Consider the following 20,116-nt stretch of genomic DNA (forward strand, 5'->3'; position numbering starts at 1 on the left):
GATTTTTGTCGCTTTGGTGCTGATGGTGTCGGCCCCCCTCTTTGTGGAGATTCACAAAAACGTAGCCTCAGACTTTATTAGTCCCTCTGGGGGAAATTAGTCCTGCATGTGTCCCATCCTAGTATCTGACGGATAGAGCCACTCGCCACGTAGCGGCGCCCGGGGAGCAGTTCGGGGGTTAAGTGTCTTGCTCAAGGACACTTCGGCTGGCTGCCAGGAGGAGCCGGGGATTGAACCGGCAACCTCTCGATCACGAGACCGCCCTCTCTACTCCTACTCCTGAGCCACTGCCCCACACCCCCTGGGCGGTCTCAGAAGGTATGAGCGCGTCCCCGCTCCGGGATTAGACTGCTGGAGTTGAGTTTGAACTGCCGCTATGAAGAATGCCTCTCCAGCTTGCCATCCCCCAACACTTCCCCTTGTATGTATATGCCTGCTGGCCTTTCCACCTCCCATTAAGAATAATGCAGGCTGGAAATATCTCTACTAACTCGCCTAGCACCTTTTTAAAATCCCTCGGAGACCAATAGCTGGAATGACAGATCGCGGAGGGCGCGCCGGCATGGCATTTAAGGCTACTAACGAGATAAAGCGCCCGGGCTTGGCACCTCGCGCCCGCTCGCTCCTCTACCGCCGCCCTGCTTACTGTCATCCACGCGGCTAAAGAGCTTTTTTGCGAAGTGGGCCCAATAAGTGTGTGTGTGTGTGTGTGTGTGTGTGTGTGTGTGTGTGTGTGTGTGTGTGTGTGTGTGTGTGTGTGTGTGTGTGTGTGTGTGTGTGTGTGTGTGTGTGTGTGTGTGTGTGTGTGTGTGGAGTGATTGGAGGTGGGTGGGTGGGGCAAGAGCCAGCTTAATTTTTACCCCCCTTATCCCCCTCCACACCCTCTACCCAACACCATCTCGAACTCCTCCCTCCGATCAGGAACATAATTAAAAGCGCTGGGCCTGGTGCCAGAGCGGCTGAAGGCTATTACTCACTCCCCCGGATCTTGGAAGAACGAGGGATAAATCACCTAGAGTGAGGGGAGCTGGAACTCTCTCTCTCTCTCTCTCTCTCTCTCTCTCTCTCTCTCTCTCTCTTTCTGTCTCACTGTCTCACTGTCTCACCCCCCCCTTCTCACACCTTGGTTAATATGGGTGGAACCTTATTATCGGGGCCCCCTTCCTCGTCCCTCCAATTACCCTGTCCCGCCGGCCCAAATTTATTTGCACAGCTTCCCCACCGGCATAAAATTCCAACTTTGCGTTTTATATAGATATATATATATATAGTAAGTGCTTGGTGCGGTCCAATCCAAGGTTAATTGCCGCCGAGCTGACCTTGAGGCGGCTGAAGGATACTGCCACTCTTTCTTACCCCCAGCGCCCCACCCCTATCTTCCACCTCACAGTGGCACCTGGCCAACCCCACGCAAACCAACACAAGCCGAGCCGACCTACCCTCTAGTTCTGCCTGTAAAGGTTTTGGAGGGTAAAGGGGAGGGGAGGTGCCTAGCAGGAGTTATTGTCCAGAGCAACCCCATAAATGCTTCTAGGTGCTGTAAACCCACCTGCACCTGTTTTGGGGAAAAGCTGGAGCCTCGCTGTTTTACCGGGGCCGCGTGGCAATGAATTGCATTGCACGAAATAAATTTCGCGATAGGAATAGGCCTTTCCGCAGACCCCTTGTTGTTGGAAGTCTCTAACCTTTTTTGCTGAGTGGGGACCCAGCGCGGCGGTGTCAGACTCTCCACCAAGTTTGGGAAGGTCGCAGTGTTAGAGTAAGACGCATCGGGCGTGTATTCAAAATGGCCACCTCCTGGGTCTTAAGAACTGCCTCTTTTTCTGATTTGCATATTTTGTGACCCTTCTCATGAAAACCTAAACCTATTAAAACCTGAAACTTTTAATGAACAGCGTATCAATACAGTGGGACAAAAGATCTGCTGCAAATTTCCCTGTTGGTGGACTGTACCGCAAGATTTACTGTGCTAACACCGAGAAAAACTGATTGTGTAACTGTGGTTTCCTGTAGGGTTTCCACGTTATTTTGTTTGTTTTCTGAAACGATAGAGAATAGTACAGTGATATCACTATAATATCACTATAAGAATAAACTCTCATCTTTTATTCTCTGTAATTTTCCTATAGCGTGTTTGAGCAAACCGTAGAAAGCCTACAGTATAGTCAACCGCCCTATAGTATTTCCACAGTAAATCTGATAGTACGGTGCGTTTCCGAATGGGGTCTTAATTTGACTCAATTACTGTCGGCTTATCGTTGGTAACTGGAGGACGAAGATAATCACAATAACACGTGCTGTGTTTTCTCTCTGTTCTCTCTGAAAAGATCCTCCCGTCGCGTCATTTGCTTCACTGGAAATTGTTCTCTGAAACCACCGTCCACGAGACAAATTGTGTCCGAGGTGTCGCCGATCAAAGCCTTCTCCGCAGGTGTCGAAAGTTTGACCGCCGGCCTTCGCTTAGCCGCTTTCGTTCACGACGCACAATCTCTTAACGAAAAAAAAACCCCGGTCTCAGACACTAACCTTTGGTTCCTTTCAAGCTCTCTTAATCACGAGACGCCGAGCCGTAAACCCTTTATCTGGAGGGGGAAAAAAACAAGATGAGTTTTAATCGATATCGTATTTTGTTCTAGCTTTTTTTCCCCCTTATTCCCCTTTCCCCTCTGCCTTTAGCAGACGTGTCGCACGGGGGGCGGGGGGACTTCCAGCGATTCAATGCCACTTCTAAAAGACTTGTCTTAATCGCTGCTTTGAAGGCCAAATCAAGACGAAAAGTGGAGGGCGTGCAAAGTTGTGAGAGAGGGGGGGGGAGAACAAAAAAACACACCGATGTCTGCCTCGAGATTTGATTTACTGTCTTTATTTTTAATGGAGGGAATCTTTATCTCCATGCAGGGGCGGGGGGGGCTCAGAACCCTGGCAGGCACGTGCAGATGAGATGAAAGGGGGGTGCACACATTGTTTATTTATCCTGACTCTTTCTCCCCTCTCTCTCTCTCTCTCTCTCTCTCTCCCTCTCCCCTTGTCTATCTGCTCTCTCCGTCCCGTCTCTCTTTGCTCACTGTACCCCCAGATCCACATCATTGACTTTGATGATGAGAATAACATCATTAACAAGAACGTGCTCCTGCACCAAGCTGGGGAGATATGGCATATTGGCGCCAGTCCTGCGGATAAGGCCGTGCTCACCACCTGCTACAACAAAAGTGAGTCCGCCTCGCCCTTCTGTCTTCCTTACATCCACCCTTTCCCCCTCTCTCTCTCTCTCTCTCTCTCTCTCTCTCTCTCTCTCTCTCTCTCTCTCTCTCTCTTTCTTCCGTCTCTCTCCGTCGATTTGACTGTATCTGTCCTTCCAATTACCTTGCGCACTTTTGCCGCATGTCGAAGCCCTTGTTTAATCAGGTCTTTACGAGGTGATCGATGCCCAGTCCTCTCCGCTGGAACTGCGTTAGCATGTCATGTTCAGACCCCGGGAGGATCAATTCTAATGTGTGGACATGACAACTCGCGTGAGGCGCGGCGGCGGCAGTGGCAGTGGCGGCAGTGGCGGCAGTGGCGGCAGTGGCGGCAGTGGCGGCAGTGGCGGCAGTGGCGGCAGTGGCGGCAGTGGCGGCAGTGGCGGTAGCGGCGCTGGCCAAGGTCAAGAGGGTCCCTGTCAAGAACCACCCGACGCCAGATTTTGAAACCATTTGCAATCTCATACCTCATCCTGCGTCTTCCGACTCACTAGTCCCACAGTATCAGATGTCGAGTGACCACTGTACTTAAAGTAAAATTGAAACCATTACAAGTTATAGCACGGCAGACGTTGCCAGGTGCCACGAGAACAGGCATTCTCAGCCTTTTTGTCCATTTTTGGTTTTAAAGCGGACCTATTATGCTCCTTTTCACCAAGTTAATTTATGGTCTCTGAGGTCCCCAAAACATGTTTTTATGCTTTTTTTTTGCCGAAAATACCACTCAGATTATGCATTCCAGCCATTCTAATATGTTTCCAATCCACCCTGTCCGAAAACTGGCTGTTTCAGTGGGAGGAGCCACCCTCCCGAGGCCCCTAGTTCTGTGAGCCAATGGGGTTTGAGCTTTACTCTGGATTCTGTTGTATTTCTGTGTAAACTTTCTCTTATTTCACCTTATCAGTCCACAAAAAATTGGTTTCTGTACAAATTTGAGGCGAGAAATAAGCAATCCAGTCGCTGAATCTAAGGCTTAATTGAAAAGTTTGTTGCGACTTTCACCAAGCTTGGAAAACTATGCGATACCGCGGGGCTTGGTTCTTTTTTGTGTCATTCAATTACAGGAACGTCAGGGGGAAAAAAATAAATAAAAATACATCTGTGGTTTTGTTTGAAGAAACGCGGAGTGGCCTTCAGTAAAGTCAACCCACAATGGACACATACACACAGGAAGAAACACACAGCAGAATTGATTTTAAATACTTACATTTCCCTCTGCAGTTTGTCATAGACAGTTGGTATTTATTCCTCCTTTCTTTTAAATGATTTATGATGGTCCTGTGAAACCAACAACAGAGCACTTCCTATGATTAGCGCTTAGCTACGATGCTAGCAGGTCTGCGGCGTGCTTGGAGTTGGCAATAAAGGCGATAAAGCAACGGATTTAGGCTAAATAATAATCTCTTGTACTGTACTTTCAAAACTGACATTACTGGTCAAATTGCGGCCATTCCATATTGCCTATAAGCATTTTAGTTTCATGTCAATTCGATTATCGCATCTGCTGCTATTATGATATGACGGAGCATGGAAATATCTATCAAAATATATCGATAAAATGGCAATGTACCAGTCTTAGAAATAACCCCCTCACTGTGTGCATATCAAGTGACTTTGAGATTGAGAATGTCTGTCCCGGGAGCGGAAAGTGAGGTAACCAAACACGGACACAGGACACACGTAGGACTTATATTGAAATTTAGCGTTGAATGCCACATAATGTTGTTTTTCTTATTTTGTTTTATCTTTTTTTTTTTTTTGTTGTTATCACTGCGATGTGGAGGTGGTTTATGCAGCCACACCTGTCTTGGGTCTAGGTAATTGAGCCCGGGGTTAGGGTGGCTGCAGGCCTGTTTCTCGTTAGAACAACAATCAATGAGCAACAGGTCAAGATTCAAGATTGGGGTCAAAGCCCCAACACACACAGGGAGGAGCTCTTGTCATGATATGCTTTCAATCTGCTCCGGGCTTGTTCCAGCTTGCCCACTCTCTACAGCAAAACTGGTGTGTTTTCACCCCCATCGCCTGCCAAAAAGTAGGAATCGGATGTGCTTGCTCACTTTGCTTACAATGTTTGGCTCAAGATGGCGTGGAATCTTCTTTGCACCCTGCTAGTGAATTTTGTTTATTTTTTGGGAAAAGCTATATTGTGCCAAATTTAGGTTTTGTTCCAAGTTGATGCCAACATTCAGGAGAATGCCGGTGGTAACTAGTAGGAAATGCATGACATTAGCTGGCTGAGCAGTGAGTGCCAACAAACCCTAAAATTGAAACATGGCAAACACTAGTTCATGCTGCTGCAGCAACAGCTCTGCCAAATGTAAGACCTGTTGAGAAGGAAAACAGCAAGATTCATGTGGAATTACTTTGCTTTTGTGGCAGATGATCAAGGTATGATTATAGATACTCAAAAAACGCTGCCATCGAGCATTTCAAACAAAGTGAGAAACACAATCGAAGCAAGGCAAGCACCTGGAAGACCAACATCCTGATTTATTTAGTGTCCAACCAGGTGTGACGAGAGTTATATGGTCTTAATAGCTTTTTAAGTCAGAGATTTATTATTGGACCTACAGTACAAATAATACTTCAACATATCTGCATTCATTTCTTCCAGTCTTTCATTGTTTGAGTTTCTATGCAGTGTCTTATGTCACCACTTGCTAGTGCTTCAGTAGCAAGAGCATATAGGCGGAGCGATACAAGGACTGTGAAAGCAGACGTAAAAGTGGTTGCCCCGGGTCATTGTGGTCATTATATAACTAATCGCTGATTGCCGCTATTGATCAATCAAAGCGAGCATTCCACAGAGCCTTGTCAAAAAACAATGTTAGCCTTTAAACCTCAACGTCTTTCACTCAATCTCTTTACTTCAATAATTATTAACTATTTCAAAAATATACGTATTATACAATGCAACTGAAGCTTGTCAACAACAAACTCAAAAAGAAAAGACTTTGCCGGTGCAGACTGCAATTGGTAGCGAAACCACCCCCGTTTCCTTGCGTTCTTTCTGCTTGGAATGCGTTGGCCCGACCTCCGCCTCTAGGTAGACGGGGCGATGCAGCTGATGTGGAGACCCCGTGGGTCCAGGACCGGAGGCGCCAGCCATTGTGTTGTTCATGGGGAGGACTGTGACTTCACAATAACTTGTCGCCAACATCTTACATTTGGAATGAAATTGGGTTTTGGCAGGTAGAAATGTCTGTCTGGTATACTACCCTCTTCATACACACAGGAATCACCGGTTGCTTAGGCGATTAAGGCACGCTCGAAAAATATATCGCAAATAAATGATCTCCAACTGCCACAAAAGAAAGGAAATTATAATTAAATTTCCATTGGCTTTTTTTGCCATTGGCTTTGGTGTTGGTGGATGTTTAGCGAGCGGCCGGTTCTACTGTTGGAAAAGAAAGGCATCAGGGGGTAGATCGCTGAAGTGCAGGAATTGAGACTGCCATTGTGTGGAGGCTGATAGGCGATAGGTTTTGCGTTCTACAAAAGGGAAGTGTAATTAGCTTGTCATCCTATCCTGGTGCAGAGACCTCCCAATTAGAGGGCTGTAGTGTGTGGACAGTGACTTTTCATATTGGGTCCCCACTCTCGACAGTCAGGACACGCAGAGCGTCGACCAGTCATTCACCGCTGCCGCTGGGACTCAATGTTAAGTTGGTGTGTGTGTGTGTGTGTGTGTGTGTGTGTGTGTGTGTGTGTGTGTGTGTGTGTGTGTGTGTGTGTGTGTGTGTGTGTGTGTGTGTGTGTGTGTGTGTGTGTGTGTGTGTGTGTGTGTGTGTGTGTTATTTCCTATATGTCCCAGGGTGAATATGAAACTGGCTGTGTGTGTGTGTTTAACTATTTTGTGTATCCGTGTGTGACTGTGTGTGGCTATGACAGTGTGTGTGTGTGTGTGTGTGAGACTATGACAGTGTGTGTGTGTGTGTGGCTATGACAGTGTGTGTGTGTGCGACCATGACAGTGTGTGTGTGTGCATGTGTGTGTGTGTTGTGTCTTGTCACATTGGAGCAGACAGCCATGACAGATGGGGCAGACTCATCGAGTGGGAGAGGTTGGCGCAGAGCACCGAGTAGGCCTCTGGAGGCAGCATTCACTAGTGGGACTGGGTGTAACTTCGTTCTCTCTCACTCGCTGTCTCTCTCTCTCTCTCTTTCTCTCCCTCTCTCTTTCTCTCTCTCTTTCTCCCTTCCCCTCCCTCCCCTGGCATGACCCTCACGCTGATGCAGGGGCGAGCTTGGGCTAATCTTGTCTTCCTCCGTCCGTTTCATTAAATTCCTCTAATGTTTGTGCTTCCTTTCGTGCATTTGTCTATCAGTCCCGTGTAGCCATGTATGTCTCTTTCTCTCACTCTCTCTTTCTCTGTCTTTCCTCTCTCCCTCTGTAGCCCTCATCTTTTCTTCTCTCTCTCTCTCTCTCTCTCTCTCTCTCTCTCTCTCTCTCTCTCTCTCTCTCTCTCTCTCTCTCTCTCTCTCTCTCTCTCTCTCGTGTCAGCTAAGCTCTACATGCTTCAGTTCACAGGATGACAGGACACACTGGACCAGGCTGAAGCTCAGACAACCCACCGCGCACACACACACACACTTTCACACATGCAGACACATACACACACACACGCACACACACACACACACACACACACACACACACACACACACATATACACAGACACTCACAAAGTACATTACATTGACAAGCCCAATCCGAATGTACAGAAAAAGAACATTCTTCAACAAATGTGCACACAGGATCACACTAAATCACACAGAAAACACACACACACACACACACACACACACACACACACACACACACACACACACACACACACACACACACAGATGTACGTGAGTCTGAGGACACACTCGTATACACTTGCGGTGTTCGCGCTAGCCCCCACTGGCACCCAGATACGTGAGCAGGAAAGGGTCTTTTGTTCTCTGTGATTGCTTGCGCACTTAGCCGGAGCGCAGGCTTGTCTAAAACCACTCAAGAGCCCCGCGGACTTGCGCCGCGCTGCTTTTTAATTTGACAAATAGGCCTAATGCCAGTGTTTCATAGCCCCACGCCTGCCCACTCACTGTCAATATCAACACCAAATAAGGGGGGCGAGTTACGCACTCCCGGTCGCCTTTCTCTCCCTTATTTTTTTTAAATTCTGTGATTGGTTTTTGCTTTCTAGCTTTGCTTCCAGCTCCAAGTTTTTTGTTCAATTACTGTATCCATTCTACATTTTACACTACCGGTTCCAATTAGCGGCCCCCGCTCTAAGTGGTGCAGGGCTTGCCAAAATAACTCATTTGCGATGTGGGTTTCGGTGCAGGTCCACCCACGTTACACAATGAGCTCCAGTCCACTGACTGTATACCACATTCAGACACACACAGACATAAACACACATACTGTATATATGTCGCCTTCACTTTCCGGTGGCCAAAAATGTTGTGTGTCCATTTGTGCTTGTTTGATTTGTATGTGCGTGCATATAAGTGTATACACACACGGCCAATATGTATCTGAATGTGTTAATGTGTGTGTGTGTGCGTGTGTCTGTGTGTCTGTGTCAGCGAGCGACAGCAGGGTGGTGTCCTGCGCAGCGGTGTGGAGGATGCCTTGCGACTGGGAGACGGGGAGCAGCCACGAGTCGCCCGACGACTCGGCCCACAACGCCCAGACGCTGGAGCTGCTCTGTCACCTCGACAACAGCGCTCACGGCAACGCTGCCTGGTAGGCAAGAGGGAGCGGAGGGGTGGGGGTTCGATAAGGACAGTTCGGTTGGATGTGAACAATGAAACCTTCCCCCTATGCTGTTTGCATCGCAATGTTTTGAGTGTAGCGATCTGATTTTCTCAATGAAATATTACAACTTCTCAAGATTTTTTTCAGAGGATTTAGCAGACACTCCAAGGTAACTAACAATAAGTACAGTTATCCTCGTTGTAGTTTGTGTCCAAACACCAATGCGAATAGCCACATGCAGTGAGAGTGACGCTATTACTGTCCACAGAAATGTGGTGGTAACTGCGCAAGACCAAAAAAAAAAAAGCCAAACAAAGGATCCGCTGTGTGATCTTCTTCAGAGAGCTGGTGCAACTGAAGCGTATTTATAAGGCATGTCACTTTCCAGTGATCTGTAAATTATATTTTGACATTATTATTATTATTACTGTCACGGCATCTGTAGGTAGTGGAATGCGCAGCGGTCCGTGGTGATTTTCAAAACGCACTCTGAAAGCAATTTTTTGGAACTCTGAATACTCTTTTGTACAAATAAGGCATTGCAAACCTTAATTCCTATTGAACTCAAAAGATATGGAAAACACAACTAAAAGTTATAGAGAGAAGTGGTCAAAACTTGCATTGAACCACAGATGACCTCGAACCTGCAGGACCACGGACAGCTTGGGTACCGGCCTTGTGTGCAGTGGCCCAGAACTTGGTAGAGTAAAATATATTAAATCAACTGTCATCATTTCTACATGGTAATATTAAGATTCAGTGAGAACTTAAATTTCTTCAGTAAAAATATAGATAATATATTTTCTATATTTTCTATATATATATTTATTATTTATTTTTATAAATATATTATATTTATATTAAATATATTATAATTGTAGATTTACTCATACTATTTAAATGTTTATGGTCACTGCACATAAACCTAAAGTACAAAGTAAAACCCAGGGTCCCCCACCCGGTTACGCAAAGACATGCAACTGTGTCTCCGTGTAACCGGGGCCATCATGTCATCATCAGCTATAAGATAATACATTCTTGTAGTTGGTGTACTTCTTTTTTTTTATTTTTTTCAAAAAAAAATCATGTTTTAAGGACCCTCAAAATGGTAACACTTTGAAAATCTGGCCCCCAACACAATGGAGATTAGGGTTACTGGTTTAATAGCTTGACCAGTGATACTGTAGCAGAGTACTGTACATCCCTGTTGGTCCAGGATCTTTGTCTCAAATATGCATATTCCTCCACTCGCCCCCTCTCCGATTCTCCTCCTCCTCCTTTGCCTGTCCTCATTTATTACTATCTCACTCTATCTTTAATCTCCGTACTGCACAGATCTTGCCCTGTGCTCCATCTTCTTGTTTATCTCCTTGTCTTACTTTACATCTAACCAGCCGCCCTCCTTCCTCGCTCCCTCTCTCTTCTCCATGTTAATGTGAACTTGAATAATTTTTTCCCCTTATTCTATCCATCTATTTTATTCTATCTGCCGTGGACTCCCCTTCATATTTCAGAACGGGGTCCCGGCCCGACCCTCCTTTGTCTCGCGGCCACGTCTCGTGTCGCCCATAACTCATTGGTCGGCGGGAATGGAAATCAATGGTCATTCCCCCTTTTTAGCCCTGCGTTCATCGCTATCATTTTTATAAGGTGCCAGTCAGTTAGTGTGACGCATGGCTGCGAGAGAGAGATAACGACCGGGAAAGATAGATGAAGAGAAAGATGAAGATAGGTGTACAAAAGAGATATTTTCTTTTTTCCTCTTTTTTTTTTTTATGTTTTGACATTTTTTGTGGGGTTGAAACACACACACACACACACACACACACACACACACACACACACACACACACACACATGCCCCCCCAGAGAATGGGGGGTGCATGTGTGTGTGTGTGGCCAGGTAAGGCAGGACTTCTGGGTAGAGATTGATGGCCCCAAGTTTCGCCACCTTAACACCCTGTGAGCTATAACCCTCTCAAGGGCACCTGTGTGTGTGTGTGTGTGTGTGTGTGTGTGTGTGTGTGTGTGTGTGTGTGTGTGTGTGTGTGTGTGTGTGTGTGTGTGTGTGTGTGTGTGTGTGTGTGTGTGTGTGTGTGTGTGTGTGTGAGTGTGTCTGTGTGTGTCTGTGTGTGTGTGTGTCTGTGTGTGTGTTGCTGTGAGGCTTGTAGCTGATGCTGTGTAGTATTGGCTTTCCTAGATGGATGGCTTGGGTCTGCTGCCCACCTCCTCCATCTCACCATAACACACACACACACACACACACACACACACACACACACACACACAGGCAGCCTAGTCTGCACTAGCAACAACATGTGCGTCAGTGTTTGAGTGTGTGTAGGTGTTTTTTTGTGTGTACTATATACAGTATGCGCATGTCAGTTGTCTTTGAGTGGTTGTTGGAAAAAGAGAGGAACAATAAGGAAATGGACGATGAATTTTGCATTTTGCTAGTGTGTGTGTGTGTGTGTGTGTGTGGTTGTGTGTGTGTGTGTGTGTGTGTGTGTGTGTGTGGTTGTGTCTGTGTGTGTCTGTGTGTGTCTGCATTGTGACATGTCCATCTGCATGTACAGTAGCAGCCTCCATTGCTGTGTTTGTGTGTGACTAACTGCCTTTTTCGCCTGTGTGTCTATCTCACACATAACACCTAACGCACCACCCCCAAAAAATACTTTTTTTTTTCACCCAAACACTTTTTATCACCTCTAAATCCCCTCATTGTTTGGGTGGACAAACATTGGAGCTACCATCCTGTTGTGAAAAGCGTGCCTCGAATGGAAATATCAGCAAAATAGACCCCACACACAAAAATAAATAAGAAACGCAAGATAAACAAAGCTTGGCAAAATAATGTTTTTGCGCGCGTGTGTGTGTGTGTGTGTGTGTGTGTGTGTGTGTGTGTGTGTGTGTCTGAGTCTAGATCTTTTTTTTTTTTTCTTTTTTCTTTTTTTGGATTGGAAGCCAATCACGGCCCTGGGAGGGAGCACCTCAGCGCAAAAAGCCAATGAGGTTGATTTCCTAAAGTGGGGTGTGTGTGTGTGTGTGTGTGTGTGTGTGTGTGTGTGTGTGTGTGTGTGTGTGTGTGTGTGTGTGTGTGTGTGTGTGTGTGTGTGTGTGTGTGTGTGTGTGTTTCTTTGTCTGTGCGTCTTATTCTGCTATATGTGTGTCCATGAAGCAATCTGTATGGTGTGTGATTGTACGCCAGTGTGTAAGTGTTTGTCTACTCTCCTCTATTCCACATCCAAATATAGTACACACAGCTCTGTGTGTGTGTGTGTGTGTGTGTACGTGTGTGTCTGTCTATGTGTGTATGTGTGTGTGTGTGTGTGTGTGTGTGTGTGCAAATGGTTTGTGTGTGTGTGTGTCTGGGAATGTGTGTATGTGTACACCTATATCTTGTGGTTGTGTCTGCAATTTTCACTGCAAGGCTCTATAGGCCCAATCAATAGGACTCCAATGGTGGGCCCTCATGTGGACGATCAGCGCGCGCGTGTGTGTGTGTGTGTGTGTGTGTGTGTGTGTGTGTGTGTGTGTGTGTGTGTGTGTGTGTGTGTGTGTGTGTGTGTGTGTGTGTGTGTGTGTGTGTGTGTGTGTGTGTGTGTGTGTGTGCGTGCGTGCGTGCGTGCGTGCGTGCGTGCGTGCGACTATACTTGTGAGGACCGGTGTCCAAATTGACAAGTTTTTGGTAGGGCTGTCGTGGTTAAGACATTTACCCAACAGTAATAAGGGGTGGCTCAACTGCGCATTATGCGGCATTGACACCCTTTTTCTAGAAGGGATAACGTTTGTGCATTCCAGGCTCTGGGTCGGCCTGGAAGGGCTTGGGGTGGTCACCGACTCGGTTTCTCGCTGCACCTTCCCCCTCCACCTCGACCCTTCTTCTTCTCCCTTCCTCTCTTCATTTTTGTACATTTAGTATATTTTAGCTATAATTTATGGCATAATTTATCTATGACAGGGAGAGGTTCCCAACCACCGGGCTGCAGACCGGCGCCTCAGACCGACATTTTCCAACGGGCCGTGAGAAGGCGGAGTTTTTTCACAAGCGTTCTGCTGAGAAGCTCGGCAGCGGAGCAGCAGCAAGAAACAGAGTCAATTAATGCATCTACAATAAAAGCACACTGTTTTTATTTGCTATGTTTTTGGGGAAAAGCTCGCTCTGATCCCACACACACACACACACACAAGGCAGGCCCAAGCCTTTATGGGCCCTAAACAGAATTTGATTCGGGGGGCCCCCCACCGCCTCGGCGCCACCAATACTATTGACTATTTTCAATGCTTGATCATTGGCACACCTACTGTAAATCTAACACACTCATTATGTGCTGTGTTGCTTACATCATACCAATGTCTGCCGGGCATGTTTTTACCGTTCTATGGTTTTTAATCGCAAAAGGTAGCAAACTCACAAGAGTGGTCTGGTGTTAATTTGCACTTCAAAATTCAAAGTGATACAGTACTAAGTGGCATACTGAATGTGGTGTACGTACTGGAAAGTAACAAAGTAAACCAGCAGAAAATGCATTTACTGTAACAAGTTAACCACTTTAATTGCTTTTGGTTAAAAAAAAATTGCAACCTGCAAAAGTGCAGAACAAAGGTCACCTACAATTAAAATCCAATAACTAAGATAAACAGTACCTCCATGAGCAAAGTTTCCTTGTTATATTAAAAATCAATGCAAATGTGAAAAACTGATATAATGTTATTATATACTGACATTAAAGAGCAAAAGGTTCGGAAAAAAATGAGAAAAATTCCAAAAGAAACTAATTGAATTCAGACATTTATTCTTCTTATTACAAACTCCTCTTCCAAATTACCTCAATATTCCACCTTCTCCTTAGAATCTGTTTCCTGGCATTTCTGGAGGCAAAGTCATTTATGACATCACTGTAAACGATCTGATGACCGACTTTGTTGTTGATACCGAGTGATGCCAGGCCACTCAGTCTTCCTTGCCCCATTGAATATCTCAAGTAGTTCTTGATCAGTTTGAGCTTAATAAAGCTCCGCTCTGCAGACGCAACAGTCACAGGGAGAGTGCAGGCTACCCGGAGAGCTGCCCAAAGATTTGGGTACAACTCACAGATCTCATTTTGAGAGAGGTAAGTGAGAAGCTCAAATGTGGTCATGTTTGTTTAGGGGAGTTCTGGTAGGCTCTCCATCTCTGTAGGCTGGGCACTCCCGTCAACATCAGCCTCTTCTCCACAGGTATGTTTGTCTCCAAGAAGTGGAGACACTCTTATATGACAGTGCAGGCTTTTCTCAGTATTTAGGCATCAAAATTGATTATTTAAACACAAATTGATATCATGTATCTGGATAGGGTGACGTTTCAAAAAAGAAATGCATAAATAAAAAAATAAAAAAAAATAATAAAAAATAAAATAAATGTAATCAATAAATAAATTATAAAATAAAAACATTTCAATCTCTTTTGTGAGACATTTCAAGCACTTTTGGGGGCCCTCTGGTGGCCACGGGGGCCCTCAGCAAGCGCTTAGTTCGTTTATGTGTCTGGCCGGCCCTGCACACACACATACAGTATACAGTATATCTATATACAGTGTATGCACACCCAAAATTTAAAAAAATAATCCCAGGGGGAAATTTAAGTACTTTCCCCCTGGGATTATTAAAGTATTTCTGATTCTGATTCTGATTCTGAAATCAGACATGCTATTGTGTGCACAAGAATCATATACAATATTCTTATACGAACACAAGCGATGCGTCTCTTTTGCCTCTTCTCTTAAAAGGTTCATCTAGGGACAGAGAGAGAGTTTGAGTGGGGGAGGGGGAGACTCTCTGCGGCTTGAGATATATGGGTTGTAAAACCTCCAAAGCTCTCCCTGAGAGTATTTACATGCCATTACTATTGCCACCACGCTTGGCATGTTGTGGAGCCCAAGGTCGAATGCAAAGAACATGTTCTTTCATTTCATAAGCACGAAGCAACGCAATGAAGGAAATGAATACATTGTTCTCCCTCTCCTTCTTTGCCTCTGTTTCTCGCTGCCGTTCATGCTATTGGCCAAATTATATTATATTACATTTTAGGGACTTGAGGGAAATGTAAGGTGGCAAAGTCTTTAAAGATGTGTGTCGTTTAATTGGTTGTGTGTGTGTGTGTGTGTGTGTGTGTGTGTGTGTGTGTGTGTGTGTGTGTGTGTGTGTGTGTGTGTGTGTGTGTGTGTGTGTGTGTGTGTGTGTGTGTGTGTGTGTGTGTCTGTGGGTGAGGCAGAAAGAGAGATGGTATTTGACATGCCGCAATCTCCGTCTTTAAGGTCAGACCGAGGGCCCATCCAGCAAGAGCTGTTCTTTTCCAACAGTGAAGGTTGTTGCTCATCAACTTGGAATTTACATTCCCCATAAAGTCCTCTCCTCCCCTGCCCTCTCCCCATATATCTTAAATTGCCGATGCATATTACAGACTTGAAGGGGATCCAATAGCCATACGTAAGCTTTGCCTTCCCTCCTATTGACTTGAAGGGGATCCAATAGCCATACGTAAGCTTTGCCTTCCCTCCTATTCTCCACGATACCTCCTATATCTTGTGCTTCTCACATCCTCACACACACACACACACACACACACACACACACACACACACACACACACACACACACACACACACACACACACACACACACACACACACACACACACACACACACACACCACACCGCACACATACATCTTCTGGTGTTCTTGCCAAGGGTTTTCATTGAATGATGGGTCCAACGTAGGGAGTTGTCTCATCGTTGATGTCCCCAAGCCAAAACCATTTTAGAGCACAAAACTACATTTCCTCAAAACTACATTTCAATTTCCATCTCCTCAAATTTTAAGGAAATGGGGTTTCCTCAAAGTTTTTGCTCCAGCAGAAACATGAGCCTGCAGCCCAACCCACTGTGCACCTGTGGGTCCAAGGTTTCAGTGTAAGGTGATGTCTTTCTTCTAAGTTAGAGATGACCTGAAGTGAGAGAAGCAACTGTAACCATTGGGATTGGAACAGGGAAAAACGACGACAAGAAAACTAGCACTAATCTATAGTCTGTATGAAGGGTTCTGAACATTTGTTTCCCAATGATCCTCAACTCAAAACTCAACTCAATATGAGACCCCCCCCTTTTAACACACATTGTGGAACCTTTGCCTTCCTCCACCACAAGTCTTATCACCGTTGCATTGCAGTGTTTTTCAGGGCATACAATACATTATTACATTGCATTCACGGTTTCTGCTACAATTTACACCGATCAGCCACAACATTCAAACCACCACTAATAACCATTAATATTGTGTAGCTCCCCCTCATGCCGCCAAAACAGCTCTGACCCGTCGAGGCATGAACTCCACAAGAGCCCTGAAGGTGTCCTGTGGAATCTGGCACCAAGACGTTAGCAGCAGATCCTCTAACTACTGTAAAATGTGAGATGGGGCCCCATAGATCGGGCTTGTTATTCCAGAACATCCTGCAGATGCTCGGTCAGATCAGACCCTAACCCCGGCCATCCACATGATGTAGCAGAAAACATGATTCATCAGACCAGGCCACCTTCTTCCATTGCTCCATGGTCCAGTTCTGATGCTCACATGACCACTGTAGGCACTTTCGGCGGTGGACAGGGGTCAGCCTGGGCACTTTGACCGGTCTGTGCAGCAAGCTGTGATGCACTGTGTGTTCTGACACCTTTCTATCATAGCAACATTAACTTTTTCAGCCATTAGTGCTACAGTAGCTCTTCTCTGTGGGATCGGACCAGACAGGCTGGACTTCACTTCCCACGCACATCAATGAGCCCATGGTCGCCAATGACCTTGTTGCTGGTTCACCGGTTGTCCTTTTTGGAACACTTTTGGTAGGTACTAACCAATGCATACAGGGAACACCCCACTGAATTGGTCGATAAGCGAGGACCCATGTTATTTCACGGTAAGGTGGCGTGGCGATTGCGACACTGATGCTGAGACGCGGCGCACGCCGCGTTATTATACTGTATTGTATTGAGCTGGTCGTAAGTCCGAACAGTCGTTAAACAGGTAGATTGTTAAGTGAGGAATACTTGTATACTAACCAATATTTTACTATTAAGGAACATATGCCTCAAGGCCTCAGACACCCCTGTGATCTCTGCCACATATGAATATGAATGGAATGGATATGAAATGTATTATACAGTGGAGAAATCGCATAAGTGACCATGAGATATTCCTATTCATATTATAAAGAACTGCATAGCTTTTGACAAACTGATGAATAATTTGCGCTGGGATCTTGCACACACCACTGCTATTCACTCTCAGTTTCTCCGTGTGAAGACAACTCGGGGTAAGAAATCAAAAGATTGTGTTTCTGATCTTTGACATCACTATATTGGAAATACACAACGGTTGCATCAAACTTGGCGGTTTTGCTTCTCAAATGTTGTCCGCAAAGCGCGTTATGGACATATCTGCCGCTTTATTATAGAGTACATGACAAATAATTAGGAATCATAATATAAAATATTCATGAAAATCATGTGTAATTATCATACATACATGCCATAATATTCCACAGAACCAAGATAAAGAGTTTTGAGTTGGGCAAGCTGCAACAGGTGTTTCCGTTCAAACCCCACATGTCTAGAATTGGAAATTATTGACAAACCAGTGTGGCTGCCTTTTGTAGCATATATATATGGAGTGTTTTTATTGTTTACTGACCAAGTTCCCCCTTTTTCTCCCCCGTTTTTTTTTTTTGTTTTGTTTTGGTATTTTTTTTGTCCCTCATAAATTCCGACTGGCAGGGAGGATGACAAGTTTAGCTGCTTGACTAACTGACAAGGATCTAGAGGGTGTTGGATGCCATGAAGGGTCAATAGACTGTAACTCTCGCTCTGTTGTTAAAATGACGCCGTTCATTAGTGCCAAGCCTGAAATCTGACTACAAATTCACCCATGCGGCGTGTCTAGGCACACATTTAAAGCGTCTAGATCCTTTTGCTTCTGTTATTATTCCAGATGCTTCGACAGTCATTTGAATACTTACCTATTTGGAGCATTCGCCCTGTTTCTGCTTTGTCCCCAGCAATGCAATGGACACAATTGTGTGTACGCTTGTATATGTTTGGCTCTGTTATGAATTGCAATTAACTCTGTGTGTGTGTGTGTGTGTGTGTGTGTGTGTGTGTGTGTGTGTGTGTGTGTGTGTGTGTGTGTGTGTGTGTGTGTGTGTGTGTGTGTGTGTGTGTGTGTGTGTGTGTGTGCGTGCGTGCGTGCGTGCGTGCGTGCGTGCGTGCGTGCGTGCGTGCGTGTGTGCGTGCGCACGCACGTCAACAGTGTGCTGTGGGAGCCCATGGGAGACGGCAAGCGTGTGATTTCATTGGCGGATAACCACGCGCTGCTGTGGGACCTGCAGGAGAGTTCTACACAGGCCACGGTGAGTAGCGCTCTCACACACACATACAGACCCACACACACACACACACACGCACGCACACCTGGCTGACATAAACTCAGAGCATATCACACAATGGCCAACTCATTATTTGATAACCACCATATCGTCACGGTGTTATCACACACACACATCCTCCCTCTGCAGCAAGCACTGCGGAAAGCGTCCAACCCTCTCTCTCTCTCTCTCTCACTCATTTTTACTCACTATTTTTTCTCTTCTTGCACACACACACACACACTTATATATCTGTATTTATATCCGGGTATCTTCTCCAGATGTTTTTAATTTAACTTTATTCTTGTCAAATGTACCAGTTTGACTTGATATATATATAATATTATTCTTTTTTTTTTTTTTTTCTTTTTTTTGATTTTTTTTCTTTTTTTTTTTTTTTTTTCTTTTTTACACTGTGTTCACTTAAAACGTGCCGCGGAATAGGAGGAAGAGTTGAAGACTTCCATAAGAAAGTATTCTAGCAGGAATCTCTCATCCATACACGATAAGGGAAGGAAATAGCGGCCGGTGGTGAGGTTCCAGGGATTGAAGAACCAGGGTGAAATGGTTGTAAATCCTGAAGACGTGACTTGAGGTGAAGAGGCCATTCAGTGTAAACTCCCCGTTTCCAACTGGCAGACCCCGCCATCAAAATTATCGTCTTAATTACATGCAGTATTTCGAGAGTCGATGGGCGTGCGTACGTGCGTGCGTCCGTGCGCGTGCGTGCTTGTGCGTGCGTGCGTGTGCGTGCGTGTGCGTGCATGCAGACCAGGTCTTCTGATAGTGGCAGCGGTGAGTGATGGAGAGTGGAGATGAGTCATTAGTAATTCATGCTCTCATCCAGGGACTCACTCAAAGGGCAGTCAGGTCACACACCCACAGGACTCAGGTTGCACGTGTGTGTGTGTGTGTGTGTGTGTGTGTGTGTGTTATTGTGTGTGTGTGTGTGTGTGTGTGTGTGTCTGTGTTTCTGTGTACCCCCATTAATTTGACCCCGGTGAAAAATCACTGTTGTCAGTCCAAGAGATTTCAATCAGGCCGACAAACACACACGCACATTCGATCCCCAATTTGGGCTGTGTGCGTGCGTGCGTGCGTGCGTGCGTGCGTGTGTCCGTCCGTCCGTCCGTCCGTCCGTCCGTCCGTCCGCCCACCAGAGAGAGGGGGAGAGAGGGAGAGAGAGGGGGGGGGGTATGAGGGCTACAGAGGGAGAGAGAGAGAAAGATAGGGGCACGTGTCTTCTCATGTGTTTGGAATACACACAGCTAAAATCTTTGTGTGTCTTTGTGTGTCAGAGTTTCCGTCTGAAAAAATTGGTGCCGGTCAACGTGTCCTGGAAGACACATGGGAGAGATCCGGTCAAATATTATCTGTGTGTATTGAGCTTAAAAACAACTGTAAAGCAGGCTGCATTGAGAATGACATTATCAAGGCATGTAGATGTGCGCTATTTTAAAAATCAATAAATAAAAATTATGAATATTACAACTTGAAATCAAATAATTCGTGAACAATAAGTCACAAGGGCAAATGCTGTACTTTAAATATCACTAAAATACAATTGTGATCAAATCAAAAACATAATAAATAAATAATCTAAATAAATTATAAAGTTTGTGGCGTTGTCTGTCTTCGTCGCGACATCTCGTCGACATATTTTTACACAATGAA

General features: G+C 45.5%; 1 protein-coding gene across 1 annotated transcript in view; it reads left to right on the plus strand.

Moving 5' to 3' along the window:
- The window catches only part of eipr1 (EARP complex and GARP complex interacting protein 1), a 44,456-nt gene that overhangs the window by 3,101 nt on the left and 21,239 nt on the right, over nt 1-20,116 (plus strand). The window contains exons 3-5 of the mRNA XM_080012581.1: nt 3,077-3,209; nt 8,819-8,978; nt 18,328-18,427. Of these exons, the coding sequence (XP_079868707.1) occupies nt 3,077-3,209; nt 8,819-8,978; nt 18,328-18,427 (393 nt within the window). The remainder of the gene's footprint in view (nt 1-3,076; nt 3,210-8,818; nt 8,979-18,327; nt 18,428-20,116) is intronic.

Source organism: Zeus faber, assembly GCF_960531495.2.
Source record: "Zeus faber genome assembly, chromosome: 13".
Lineage (NCBI taxonomy): Eukaryota > Metazoa > Chordata > Actinopteri > Zeiformes > Zeidae > Zeus > Zeus faber.